At 56.1% G+C, this 13,166-nt stretch overlaps 1 protein-coding gene across 2 annotated transcripts; it reads right to left on the reverse strand.

Annotated features, from left to right (window-relative positions):
- Positions 1-4,446: 4,446 nt before the first annotated feature.
- NYAP1 (neuronal tyrosine phosphorylated phosphoinositide-3-kinase adaptor 1) lies at positions 4,447-12,815 on the reverse strand. 2 transcript variants are annotated; one of them, XM_069569385.1, is made up of 7 exons: positions 12,726-12,815; positions 11,334-11,485; positions 9,476-9,834; positions 7,506-9,020; positions 6,439-6,654; positions 6,121-6,230; positions 4,447-5,630 (listed from the first exon to the last, which is right to left on the reverse strand). In XM_069569385.1, the coding sequence occupies exons 2-7, from the start codon at positions 11,399-11,401 to the stop codon at positions 5,367-5,369; spliced, it is 2,532 nt and encodes an 843-aa protein (XP_069425486.1). In that variant the 5' UTR covers positions 11,402-11,485; positions 12,726-12,815; the 3' UTR covers positions 4,447-5,366. The 2 variants fall into 2 exon arrangements, with proteins under 2 accessions (XP_069425486.1, XP_069425485.1); XM_069569384.1 differs by lacking the exon at positions 12,726-12,815 and having other exon boundaries at positions 6,439-6,657; positions 11,334-11,484.
- Positions 12,816-13,166: the final 351 nt, after the last annotated feature.

Genomic DNA, 13,166 nt, shown 5'->3' on the forward strand with positions numbered 1-13,166 from the left:
GCGTGCATGCTCAGTCATAGTGGACTTCACTGTTTGTGACCCCATGGACTATAGCCCGCCAGGCCCCTCTGTCCATGGGATCCTCTGGGCAAGAATGCTGGAGTGGGTTGCCATTTCCTCCTCTAGGGGATCTTCCCAACCCAGGGATGGAACCGCGTCTCCCGCATCTTCTGCACTGGCAGGCGGGTTCTTTACCGCTGAGCCACCTGGGAAGCCCAGAAAGGCTGTGTAGCCCTGGCTCAAGTCAGCCTCAGCAGCCCACCTTTGACTGAGCCCCTCATACCCCGACTCTGTCCAGTCCTGCCTCTCACTTCAGGTTCTAGCTTCTTTCTCATCTCCCTCAGCTCCGTCTCTATCTCTATGCATCTGTCTTCATCCTCAAAGGAGACCCTGCGCTTTCTTATTCAATCTCAACAACCCTCTCTAATTGTTCCCATTCTATAGATGAGGAAAGTGGGAAACTTAGATGTTCGTGCTGACCTGGGATCTAAGCCATATGTGCCAGGTCCACAGCCACTGACACCTCGTGCCTGCTCTGCCTCTTGGTGCTGAGCACTACTTACTTTTCTTTTTTAAAAATAATATCTCTGATTTTGGAGTGAAGACATACACATAAAAATACAAGCAGTATAAATTTTATAATTTTTTTGAAAGTAAAATTAAGTCCCTTCTCTTCTCAGACCTCAAAATTATCACCATCAACCATTTGGTATATTTCCTTCCAGACTTACATAAATATTTGCAAATAAATGACTTTTTAAAAATGTGCTTTCTTTGTACTTTTCTGCACATTGCTTTATTCACTTATTAATGTATTGGGAACAGCTTCTTGTGTTTAGAACATCTATATTTCCTGCAATCTATTTAACAGCATCAGCTTTCCATTGTTAACAAAAATCATTTAGTTAGTGCCATACCGGTGAACTTTGGGGTTGTTTCCCATTTTTCATTATTTCAAACAATGCTGCAATTAGCACCTTTGTGCATTTAGCTTTGCACACTTGTCTAAAGTATTTCCGTAGGATAAATTCCTGGAAATGGAATTTCTGAGTCAAAACCATGCACATTTAAAATTTTCACAAATATTTTTAAACTGACCTCCAGAGTCTATATTAGTTTACATTTACACAATGAATGTCTTTTTTCTGCATACTTGCCAGACTGATGCTGTGAATCTTTTTCAGTTTTGTCTGATAGGCGACCAGTATTTTATTATTGTTTTATCTTGCATTACTTATTGTTAAGGTTGAACACGTTTGTTGGTAATTTCTCTTTCTTGGGTGGATTATCTATTCACATCCTTTGTTCACCTTTGTTGGGGTTGTTTTTTCTCTTATCAGCTCACAAATGTTTCATATATATCATATCAATCTTTTTCATATGTGTTAGAAATAGTTTCCTGGTTTATGTTTGTAGTTTGACTTTGCCATATAGAAGTTTTAGCTGTGAATGAAATCAAACTTACAAGCCTTTTGGTTTATTTGTTACTTTAAAAAAATTTTTTATTGGAGTATAGTTAATTTACATGTTACCGGTCTTCATATCATTTTAGAAGGGCCTCCTCCCTCCCAAGGTTGTAAGAACGTTCACCCACTTTTCCCTTTTAATAATTTGCTTTTACATTTAAGTCTTTTGATGTAATGAATGGAATAGAAATCCAGCTTCCCACACTCTCCCTGGACTAATTAGTCAACAATTCTCAAATAAACTTTTCCCTACCATTCAAGTGCTACCTTTATCAGATACAGCTAAATTCCGGTGTGCATTTCCTGCTCTTTCTGAAGTCTTCTGATAGATCATGCCAGTCCTGTGCCAATCCCAGCTCACATGCTTTCAATATATGGTAGGCCAGGTCCCCCCATTACTCATCTATTCAGAAAGTTCACTGAACATTTTCATTTTTCTCCTTATCATTCTGGATGAACTTTTGAACTATTTTGTCAGATTTCCCAAATTATCCTTTGGGGATTTAGAGACTGCATCAAAATCCGTCTAGTCAAGGCTATGATTTTTCCAGTAGTCATGTATGGATGTGAGAGTTGGACTGTGAAGAAAGCTGAGCACTGAAGAATTGATGCTTTTGAACTGTGGTGTTGGAGAAGACTCTTGAGAGTCCCTTGGACTGCAAGGAGATCCAACCAGTCCATTCTAAAGGAGATCAGTCCTGGGTGCTCTTTGGAAGGAAAGATGCTAAAGCTGAAACTTCAGTACTTTGGCCACCTCATGCAAAGAGTTGACTCATTGGAAAAGACTCTGATGCTGGGAGGAATTGGGGGCAGGAGGAGAAGGGGATGACAGAGGATGAGGTGGCTGGATGGCATCACTGACTCGATGGATATGAGTCTGAGTGAACTCTGGGAGTTGGTGATGGACAGGGAGGCCTGGCGTGCTGCAATTCATGGGGTCGCAAAGAGTCAGACATGACTCTGCGACTGAACTGAACTGAGGGAAAACTTACATCTTTTACCTTATGGTTTGGTAATAACTAGTAATAAGAACTAGTTATTATGCTGTAGAACTAGTTATTACTCTGTTTATTCAAGTCTTCCTTGGTTGAGTAACTCAAAAGACTTTATAGTTTTTTATTGATTAATCAAATAGAGGTCCTGTACTCTTATTGAAATTACTCTTACTATTTTATGATTCCAGTTGCTCTTATAAATGAGATAATTCCTTCCATTAAATTCCTAACTATTAGAAAGCTATTGGAAATCCTGCCATTTTTGATAACATGGATGGATCTCGAAGGCCTGATGCTAAGTTAAATAAGAAATATAGAGAAAGGCAAATACTGTACACTCTCACTTATATGTAGAATCTGAAAAAAAAAAAGAAAACCAAACTCATAGATACAGAGAATAGGTTGAGGGTTGCCAGAGGTGGGAGGGGGCGGTGGGGAAAAATGGGTAGAGGTAGTCAAAAGATACAAACTTCCAGTTATAAGATAATTGAGTCCTGGGGAGGGCATGCACAGCATGATGACTATAGCTAACAACACTATATTCTATGTTTGAAAGTTGTTAAGAGAGTAGATCTTGAGTTCTCATCACAAGAAAAAAAATTCTAATTGTGGTGATGGATGTCAACTAAACTTATCAGCGATGAGCATTTCACAAAATACACATATATCAAATCATTATTTTGTACACCTACATTGTTATATGTCCATTATACAATTTTTAAAAATGTAAATAATTTAAAAGCTATTCCTGGTTCTTAACTCTTATCTCTTGTCCACAATATCTCTTATAGAGCTCAGTCTTAGCCCTGAGTACCATCTTTATGTTGATGACTCCTAACATCCACATGTTTGTCAGCCCTCTCAAACCATCATTTTATCCCTAACTTGGTGTTTCCTAAATTTCAAATATTCTCACACCAGTGTTATAATTTTTCATAATCTGAGTATCACCTGTACTATTATTTCTTTGCTTACTATTTTCTTTAAACCAACTCATTAAAAATATATTTAGCCTCATCTTGTGCGTGCAGTAATCGACATGAAATAACAAATAGTCTGATGTGCTGATTGTCATTTCTGTGAATATGCATGAAAAGAAATACAAAACTATTAAAGTTTTTCAAAATGTTCTTCATATCACTTAAAAGACGTCTCTGGTATCATCCATTATATTTTTGAATCTCTGGTCTAGCTGGTAACAAAACTGAATATTTGCCGTTGTTCAGAATCAACATTCTTCCTCAAAGTCCCTCTCAACCCCACTTTCCATGGGTTGTCAAGCTGACCAATTCCTCAGTCATCTGAGTGCCAGCCTAGGGCTTCATGGATTCCCCCTGTAGTTCCTTCGTCTCTAACTGGAGGATGTTTTCTTTCAGCTGCGTCTTGCCATCTGTCCCTTGCCCTCCATTCTCTGAGACTCTCTTTGTAATCATCCTCCCTGGATTCCTTCTTGAGGACCAGCCTCTTGGGCTTTGAGGCCCCTCTTTCTGCACCAGCTTCATCAAGGTTGACCCACTGCCCTCTGCATATTTAAACACAATTGCTGCCCCCACCCCAGCCCCGCAGACAGTCATGTTGTGAGCTTGGGACTTTCTCCCTGCTCATCCAAACCTTACCTGTACTTTTAGGTGCACTGTGCAGGAAGCCTTGTCAGAAGAGTCCAGCCCTCTCCCTCTCTTAGTCCTGGAGCATTGTCAGCAATCTCATGCCCCTGAACAGACTACAAGCTGCTGGAGGGCAGGCTTCAGTCAGAATGTTCCTGCTGCCTTGGCACAGGGCCAGCACACATCAGATGCTCAGTTAATATCTGTGGAGTCAGTGCACGGTGGCATTCCCAAAGACTTACCTGCAGCTGCACCTCTCCCGCTCACTTGCCATAATAACCCTCCCTGCACAACCTCCAGCTCCCACCAACCAGGGGCAAGAGGGAAAACAAAATAGGTGTAAAAAAAAAAGGCGGAGCGCACTGAAATATAAGAAGCCACTTCTAGGATCGTTAGTCTTTTAATATATTATTTCTGAAAAGAAAGGAATTAAAAAAAAGTTCCTGACATCTCTTCTGGGTTTGTTTTTTTTTTTTTAATTTAAATAAATACCCTGCCCGCCCCCCCACCCGCGAAAATTCCCCTCCTTCCCCATCATCCCGCCCATCCCTGGTGCTAGACCCTCACCCTGGAGCTAAATAAGATGCCCGGTTCGGAGCAGGCCAAGCTCACTACCCAATACTGGCGACCGGTAAATACTGTGAATGAGCCCTCTGGCCCTCCCGACTCGACTCTCCACTCTTACAGCCCCTCCCTTCTGCGGCCCCACTGCTCTCCAGACCTGTCTGTCCCTGGCTTGGCGGGGAGTGGACGGGGCGGGGAGGGCACAGCGTGGATGGCGGGGCCTCTGGGCACTGGGAAGAATGCCAACTTGGTTCCCTTTACTTGCCCGCTATTCCCCACTCCTTGTTCAGGAGTGGATCAGACGGGCCCAGAATTGTCCACCAGACCGAAATAAAATAATTACCACCTCCCCCACTCTCTAAGAGAGCCCCTTCTACCTCTCACTCTCTGTCCCTCGCTGACCCGCCCCCCTTTCCTCCCTGACCCTTCCCTCCTCCCCCATGCTGGCCTGGGGTGGGGAGGTCTACTTTGCTCAGAGGGGAGAACAGCAGGAGGCCCTCGCTCCCAACTTCAAGCAACCCCTCCCTCACTTTCCTGGGGTTTGCGGCTTGGCACCCCAAGCCCGACGGGCCGGCCGACTCCCCGTCTCTGGGGGACGGGGGTTAGGGTGGAGGGCAGCGGGGTCTTCTCCCCGGCGGCTCTCTCTCACCTGGTCCTTAAAGCGTCCCTCTTTCGAGGCCAGTCTCCGGGAGAGCCGGGAGCCCCGCCCGCCCCTGGGCCCCGGCCCCCCGCCCCCCTCAGATGGCCGTGTCCCAGAGGACCGTGTGCTGCCGGCGGCAGGGCGGCGTGCCGGACTTGCGGGGCTCCGGCCCGCGCCGCCAGCTGGGGAGGATGGGCATGCTCTCTTGCTTGCAGAGGCCGCGGTCGGGCCGGTGGCGCGCCTTGATCTCCTTGCACACGCAGCGCTTGCGCTCGATCACCTCCAGCAGCTTGCCGTCGCGCTCGCGGGCGGGCTGGGGCGGCAGGGGCAGCGGCAGCGGCAGCGGCAGCGCAGGCGGGGTCTGCACCCTCTCCTCCCGCCGGCCCCCGACGGGGTGGGGTGGGGGAGGATGGAATGAGGGGGGTCAAGGACCTCAGAGTCACCAGGCCCCGACCCCACTGCCGAGACCCCACCAAGATGAACGCGTCGCCCAGAAACGAGTCTTCTCTTGCCCCCAAGGCCTCTTGTCCTCTCCCCCTGCTCCCTGGTGCCAGGGAAGGCCTATCTCCCCCAGGAAGGGCTTGCCTCTTAAAAACTGTCTTCCCAGTAGAACGAATCCTTCCACCGCGGGAACGTCTTTTTCTAAAGGCACCAAGGCCCACGGCGGCCAGTGGTGCCAGCCTGGCTACGCACGTTCACCCCACCCCCTCGCCCTCCATCCATCCGTCCCTGTCCCCGGTGAGTCTGTGCCAAGGCCCCAACCTGACCTCTCTCCTTTCTTCCGACACCAGGGTCTTCTTCCCTACCTGCTTCTTCACAAAGAAAAAGCCCAAGCCCGTCTCCATCCTCACCTGGCTCGGGGCATCCCTGGGCTGGCTGCAGGGCCGGGGGGTGTGGAGCGCAGCCTGCCGGACTCCGGAGGTGGAGGCAGAACGCCCCAGGCGGTAGCCTCCAGTGAAGTCTGAGGCAGAAGATTGAGGGATGAGAAAGGAAGGGGGCACCAGGTTCCCCTCCCCCAACGCCCTGAGGATAGGAGAGGCCCCATCAGACTGACCCTAGCCTCATCCGAGGAGGGGATGAGACCTGGTTTTAGGGTTAGGGCCCAGAATCTGGGTCCTGGGAGATTCCCCCAGCCCACCCCATCTGTGTGCGGGGGCAGACGGTGTCACCTCCGTTGCGGTGGCAGGCGGGGAAGGTCTGGCAGGGTATGGGCAGCGCTGTGCGGCCTCCTCCTCGGTCCCCTCCGTGGTGGATCCTGGCCAGCAGGCCCTCTGCCCCCTGGCTCCTCACCGGGATCCCTGATGCCACAGGGCCTCTGTCCTCACGCTCCACCTTGCCTATACCCTCAGCACTGCCATTCCAGGCCCGGGCACCATCCTCGATCTCTGCTGGGTAACAAGGAGAGCTCAGAAGCTGTACAATGGGAAGGGTCTTGCTATCCCCCCAGCTACATGCACCACGACCTGGCTGGACCAGGACAAAGAACTGCCCCGTTGCAGGTCACAGCTGGGAAGGCAGGGCCCCGACATCACACTTCACACACACACAGGAGGGACGCCAGCCCTGGCACCACCCCTGAGCTGAGAATTGTAGCTATTTACTGCTGCCAAACCCTTTTTCCTGTTCAGAGGGGTCTCCCCTACCCCAGCTTTAACTTCAGAACCCCTCCAGCCCCCTACAGGGCCAGAATGATCTCTGAAGCGGAGAGCAGAGGAGGCTCTTCCCTAGCAGAGGGGAGAATCCCAAATTCTGAGCTGGGGTAATGTGAAGGGGGGCCTTGGGGGAAGGGCTGCATGTGAACTAAGCTCATCTCTGAGTAGGCCTGGCAGAGCATTGCGTTGCCAGGCAACGGTAGGGGCCTCCCTCTCCTCTCCCTCCTGTCTGGATGGGTTGCCATGGTAACAGCTGGGAGGCAGCTGTGTTTAGCTCCTCGTGTGCACACACTCACAAACACACACACCCCTGCAGCCCAGTGGAGGGAGGGGCAGGGAGTAGAGCGGGACAGAACCGGAGGAGACCAGATCCTGCCCCCTCCCCACTCCAGGTCTTCCTGCCCTGCCAGCGCACACACGGGGACCTCAGCCCTTCAGTCTGCTGCATGCCCCCATCCCTCCGATCTCCCAGAAAAGTTCCCAGTTCAGGACAATGGGCTGTGGCTTCCAAGTAACCCCTTCAACACCTCCACCAGATCATCACAGACATCCCCGGGGCCTCCCCATTCCCCCTCCTCACTCACTGTCCAGCTCCTTTGCCTTCCTCCCTCCATACAGGACCTTCCGCTGCAGAGCCCAGCCTGCCCCAAACGTCGAGGCACCCATCTCCTCTTCCTCCTCCTCTGGTGTCCCTGCACTGGCGATGACGTGGGCACAGGAGATGCTGGCAAAGGCCCCCCCGTCGGTCCCTTGCTCTTGCAGCTGGATCTTGACCATGGGGGACGGAGCTCCCATCCCACAGCCCTTATTCAGCACCCCCCCAGCCTTGAGGCTCTCATAGGCAGGGGGTCTCTTGAGCCCAGCTACTGCAGCTGGGTAGGTCCAGAGGGGGGTCAGGGGGCCTGTGGTTGGATCCGGAAGGCTGTGTGGGGAGGCCAGGCAGGCGCGGTGGTGGAGAACCCCAGCTGCTGCACCCAGAGCCCCGCTGTGGGGGCTGGACTTCCCGGGCACAGGGGGCCTTGAGCTGGTGCACAGCATCCCATGGAGGACTGCGATTTCCTTCTCCGTCTTTGGCTCCCCAGCACCCAGGGGCGGGCCAGCTGGCAGGACGGAGTGCGTGGTCACCTTGACTGCTGAGTACACCATGGTGTAAGACACGGCCTTGTCCTTGGGGGCGCCGGGGAGCAAGGCAGCCGGGGCAGGAGGGGCTGCTGGCGCCCCTACCGCCTTGGGGCAGATCATGCTGTGGGAATTGGGGAGCTCCCGCTCCCCCCGGGGCTGGCCAGAGCCCTGGGGCGGCAATGGTGTTGAGTGGCTCCGGGCTCGGCCCGAGGGTCCCAGCAGCAGCAGGTTGGCAGCGGGAGGCGGAGGCGGTAGGGGAGGCGTCTCCCGCTCCCGGGCAGGCACTTGGGGAGCTGGGGTGGAGCCAGCTGGCTCCTTGGAGTGGCAGAGGACCGGTAGCCTCGAGACCCCGTCGCCGGGGGTTCGGGAAGCAGACTTGGCTTGGGGGAAGGCCAGGAGCGGAGGCCGGTGCTGGAGGAGGTTGGGGAAGGGCGGGGGAATTTCACAAGAAGTGGTCTTGGTGGGCGTGCCATCCCTTCGGCTCGGGAGGGCTGAAGCTGGCCGGCGGTGGGTGTGGGGCTGAAGGGCGTGAGGCTGGTGTGGCGTGGAGGCTGCGGTCAGTGCAGGGACCCCATTGGCCCGGCCTTCCCCGGGCTCCTCGGGCAGCGGGTACTTCATCTCCTCATAGATAGCCTCACTCTCATCCGAGTCCGAGTCAGCGCCAGCCGGAGGGGTCGGGCCCCCACCCCCCAGAGGGGGCCCCGTCAGGCCGCCTCCACTCCGCCCTCCGCCCTTGAAGACATCGCCCACCATCTCGATGTACACGGGCTCTTCCTGGGCGCCCGCCTCAGGGTCCCCGGCCACACAGGAGCCCCTGCTCAGGCGCTGAAGGGGCAGGTTCCCCCCTCGAGGGGAGGGGGCTGGGGGACAGGACTCATCGAAGGAGACCGACAGCTGGGTGTTGGGGCTTCGCCTGGGCTTCTGCGGAGGGACCTTCCGGCCGGACTCGCGGCCCTCGGGGGTTGGCTTCTGAGAGCCTGGGCAGGATGGGAAAGAGAACGAGACACCAGGCTCTCAGTTGGGGAAGGAAACGGGGAGACCCACTGTGGCCTCTTGACTCATCTGCAAGGATGAGTCCCCAGCTTTCCTCAACTCACAGCGCCAGTGGGTTCCTTTCCTACCAGTTGGCCTTGGCGTCTTCTAAAGAACTTTCCAGAGTCTGTAGCTCGCACTCTCAATTCTGCCCCCGCCCCAACGCCCTTCAAGGCCCCTCTTTTCCCAAGAATGAGCTTTTCAAGGAGCTTTTCCTGCCCTTAAATGGTTCATCTGAGGCCCTTGCAAAAAAGAACCCCCCCCCCCATTCCCTGTGAGAATGGAACCTTCCACTTCCTGGGTTCTTCCCTGAATGAACCGTGTACAGGCAGGCCTCCCCCGGCCCGCAGTGGATCTTCCCGGTTCCCCCTGGCTGGGATGGTGGGGGCGGGTGTCTCACCTGCTTTCTTGCTGGGGGGCGTCTCTGCCCCCGACCCCGCCATGCTAAGCTTGGTGCTGGGGTGCCTCCGGGGCTTGGCCGGGGGTCTTCGGGTGCCGCCATCCTCAGTGAGGCCCCTGCCGCCCCCGCCAGGCCCGCTCCCCACACTGTCCATGCTGCCCACCGAGTGGCAGGACAGGGATCGCGGGGCCATGGCGCTGCGACAGGGGTGGGGGGTGTGCTCCTGGGAGGCGGGCATCGTCATGAAGCCCATCCTGAGAGAGCGGCGCAGCGAGGCGATGTCCCGCACGCGGACACCCGGCCCTGGGCCAGCCCCGGGCCCCGCCGCCGGGCCTGCGGGAGCCACCTCCTTACTGGAGCTGGGGAGAGAAGACCCAGGGGGAGCAGGGGTCGGACCTCAGGCCTGGGCCTTCGGCTCCTCTTCCACCTCAAGAACGAGGAGGAGCGGTGGGCAACCCTGGGGCCTCCCAGGGAGGAGGGCGGGGGCGGGGTGGGGATGGGGAGAGGTCGGGGAGAGGTCGAATCCCAAGGCCTTGAGAAAGGGAAGGAGACTGGGGACAGGGACGAGAGAAGAGGTGAGCCCGTGTGCAGGGGGACGTCCCTGGAGCTGGCGGGCCCCAGTATGGGCACCGCACATGTGGACGGCTCGCAGACGGAGAGAAACGCTGGCCTGAGCAGCACAGCTCTGCATGGCACATGCACCTGCCGCCCGAACTCTGTTCCTTCGCCCGAACTCTGTTCCTTCGCCCTCTGACACGGGCCCACGCCCGGCCTCTGGCCTCCCCTCTTGTCCGGCTGCTGCTGCGGCCTCCGCTCCCACACCGAGTGGGCGCCTCCTTTCCCAGGCCCAGGCTGTACCGCCCGCCGCATCATCAGAGAGCCTCCCCCGGCTGATCTCTTTTTCCTCCCTGCCTCTCTCTCTCTCTCTCTTTCCCTCTCCCTCCGTTGTCATCCTCTCTCTGTTACCCTCCCAGGCTCACCCCAGTTCCCTTTCACTGTCCCTGAGTGTGAGTGAAAGGGGGGCGGCTGGCGGGGAAGAGGGGTGAGCCCTTGTGGGGTGGGCTCTCATTAGGGCCCTGTCTACTAACCCTTCATTAGGGAGAGATCACTGCAGTGATAGCTCTGATTAATCTAATTAACAACAAGAATTAAACTCCACAGTTTCGAGGGGGGAGAAGGGAGCAAGGAGGTGGCTCTGACTCAGGCTCCAAGAGGCTGTGCCATCAACGGGAGTGAAGAAGAGAAGGGAGCAAGACGGAAGAGGCCAGGCGCCAGGTCCCTGGGGGGACAAGGGGAGGGGGCAAGCAGTGTGTGTGGGGTGTCAGTTCCAAGCCTTGCCTCTTCTGCAGGGCCCAGCCTGCATGTCCCCCACTACACACACACACACACACACACACACAAAATCCTGTCACTGGGAAGGGGCCAAGTGGATTGTTTCTGGTGCCCCTCAAATGACTCCATCCTGGACCATGAGGGCAGCAGGGCCTGCCCCTTCCAAGGTCAGGTGACAGGGGAACCAAGAGCCAGCCCCATACTGTCAGAGAGGAGATCACAGGCCAGAGGTGATCAGGAGGGAGTGACCTGGGCCTCTGGGGATGGGGAAAAGCCAACAGGGGGCCCCTGAGCCAGAAGCCCCCTCAGAGGCCAGGGCAGGGGCTGGAGCCAGGAGCCATGAGCAAGACAGAGACAGGGCGTGTGCAATTCCAGCAATTCTGTACTGAGCACAGACTCTGAGATCAGACTGATGACCAGGCTGCTGGGCTCAGGAAGGGCAGAGAGGGATGTGGCCCGGCCGGGTTGGGGTGGGGGAGAGAGGACGTGGGACAGGAGAGGGGGTGCTCTGGGGCTGCAGCCTTACCTCCTCTTGGCCTCCTCTTCCTTGTGCTGCCTCCACTCCAGCTTGGTTTTTCGGTAGAGGAGGTTCATGTCGTGGGGCAGGAGGTGGGGGCTGGGGGGCCCTGCTCAGTGCCACCAGGCCCGGGGGGCGACCCTCCCTGGGTCCCGGATCCACTTGGTGGAGAGGGGAAAGGAAAAAAAGAAATATGTGGGGTGGGTCGGGGCCAGGAATGAATGAGAGAGAGAGAAAGGAGCAGAGATGTGACTCGGGTCCTCAGAGAGAGGAAAACAGATGCAGGCACAGAAAACCCAACTCCGCCTCCAGGACCCACAGACAGACAGACATGTATAGAGTCACACACCCTGACAAAGGTGTCAGAGCCACACACACACTCTGGAGTGATCAGACTGATACAGCTCCCCATCCTGTAAATCCAGCCTGATCCACCACTCAGACAGGCCCCACAGACCTACAGCAGCCCTGCAGGCACACAAACACACACTCAGACGCACAAACCACCGGGTCACGGCCCCATCTCTACAAACAGAGGACCAGACACACAAACTGACATAGGTAAACACAACCTAGATCAGCCAGACACAGAGACATAAACACCCCGACACACCCACAGCACACACAGACCTCCAGATACACACAGATCGGCTGCACCGAACTGGACGTACCTATAGACAAGGAGTTATGCCGGGGCCTACTTGTCTACACTGCACCCGGCTGGGGAAGGGGGAGACAGTCAGACTCCCTACCCCTTCTTGGGACCTGAGGCTGGGGTGGGGTGGGTTGTCATGGGGGTAGGGCGGGGACGCTGGAGAAAGGGTGGAGGCACTCTGAGTTGGGCACCTACAAGACCACCCATCCATGTCTCTCCATTCCCTGACGACCCCCTCGCCAGACCTGTGCCTGGGCCCGGGCTTCTATCCACCCCTATTCCTGTACCCTGGCCCCTCAGCGGCCGTCCCCGCCTCCCTCGCTGATGGCCCAAATCACCTTCCTCCTCCAGGATCTGGGAGGCTCCCGGCTTCCTTCTCCCAGTTTCCGCCCCTCCCTCTCACCCGGGGGTCTCCAGTCTGGCCCCATAGCTGCCTTCGGAGCGGCGGCCTCCATACCTGCTCCGGTTTCCCTTCCCCCAAACACACTCTCCTCTGCGCCTTCAGCCTCGCCTCTCCTCCTGGGCGCCCCTCCTCACTGCCGTCCTCTCCCTCCCCTGTCTGTTCCAAACCTGGTCGGCTTCACCCCCTCTCCATCCGAAGGCCCCAGGTTCCCGGGCACCCCTCCCCTTCCCCTTGTCCTGCTACCCTGGGTTTCTCCGTCTCTTGCCCCGCCACTCCTCCCTACCTCTTGTCCCCCCATCCCACCTCCCGGCACCAAGCCTCCCCAATTTTTACATCACCGTACCTGGCCTGCCGGGCGCCGGCCCCCCCATGCCGGGCTCCGCCCGGAGCTGGAGGAGGGAGGAGGAGAGACAGAGACCAGGGGGAGCCGAACAGGGCCCTGCCGCAGAGACAGCCCCGCCTCCGGGTCCGCCCCCAGACCCGCCCCCGGCCCCAAACCCACCCTTCCACACCCTCCAAGGACGGAGTGGGAGCGGCGCGGCCGCGCTGTGCTGCTAGGCTGGGGTGGGGGGCATGGAGCCAGCAGAGCCCGCGGGGGGCAGTCGGAGATTTGGGGGACCTGAAGCCAGCCCGCCCCGCTTTGGGGCGTCCGCTCCTCGCCGCCCCTCGCCCCTGCCCGGCCGGGCCGCGCTGAGTTCGATGTCCAAGGCCCCGGCAGAGCAATCGGGGGTGCGGGGTGCCGCGCGCAGCGGCGCCCCCCAGCGGCGGCCCGGGGCCTGCACAC

The sequence above is a fragment of the Ovis canadensis genome, chromosome 24, assembly GCF_042477335.2.
Source record: "Ovis canadensis isolate MfBH-ARS-UI-01 breed Bighorn chromosome 24, ARS-UI_OviCan_v2, whole genome shotgun sequence".
Lineage (NCBI taxonomy): Eukaryota > Metazoa > Chordata > Mammalia > Artiodactyla > Bovidae > Ovis > Ovis canadensis.

Coding starts and splice junctions, on each gene's coding strand:
- NYAP1 (XM_069569384.1), bottom strand. CDS start 11,401: ATGAACCTCCTCTACCGAAAAACCAAGCTGGAGTGGAGGCAGCACAAG. Junction 9,835..11,333: donor GAAGAGGAGGCCAAGAGGAG/GTAAGGCTGCAG, acceptor TTCTCTCCCCAG/CTCCAGTAAGGAGGTGGCTC. Junction 9,021..9,475: donor GCCCCCCAGCAAGAAAGCAG/GTGAGACACCCG, acceptor CATCCTGCCCAG/GCTCTCAGAAGCCAACCCCC.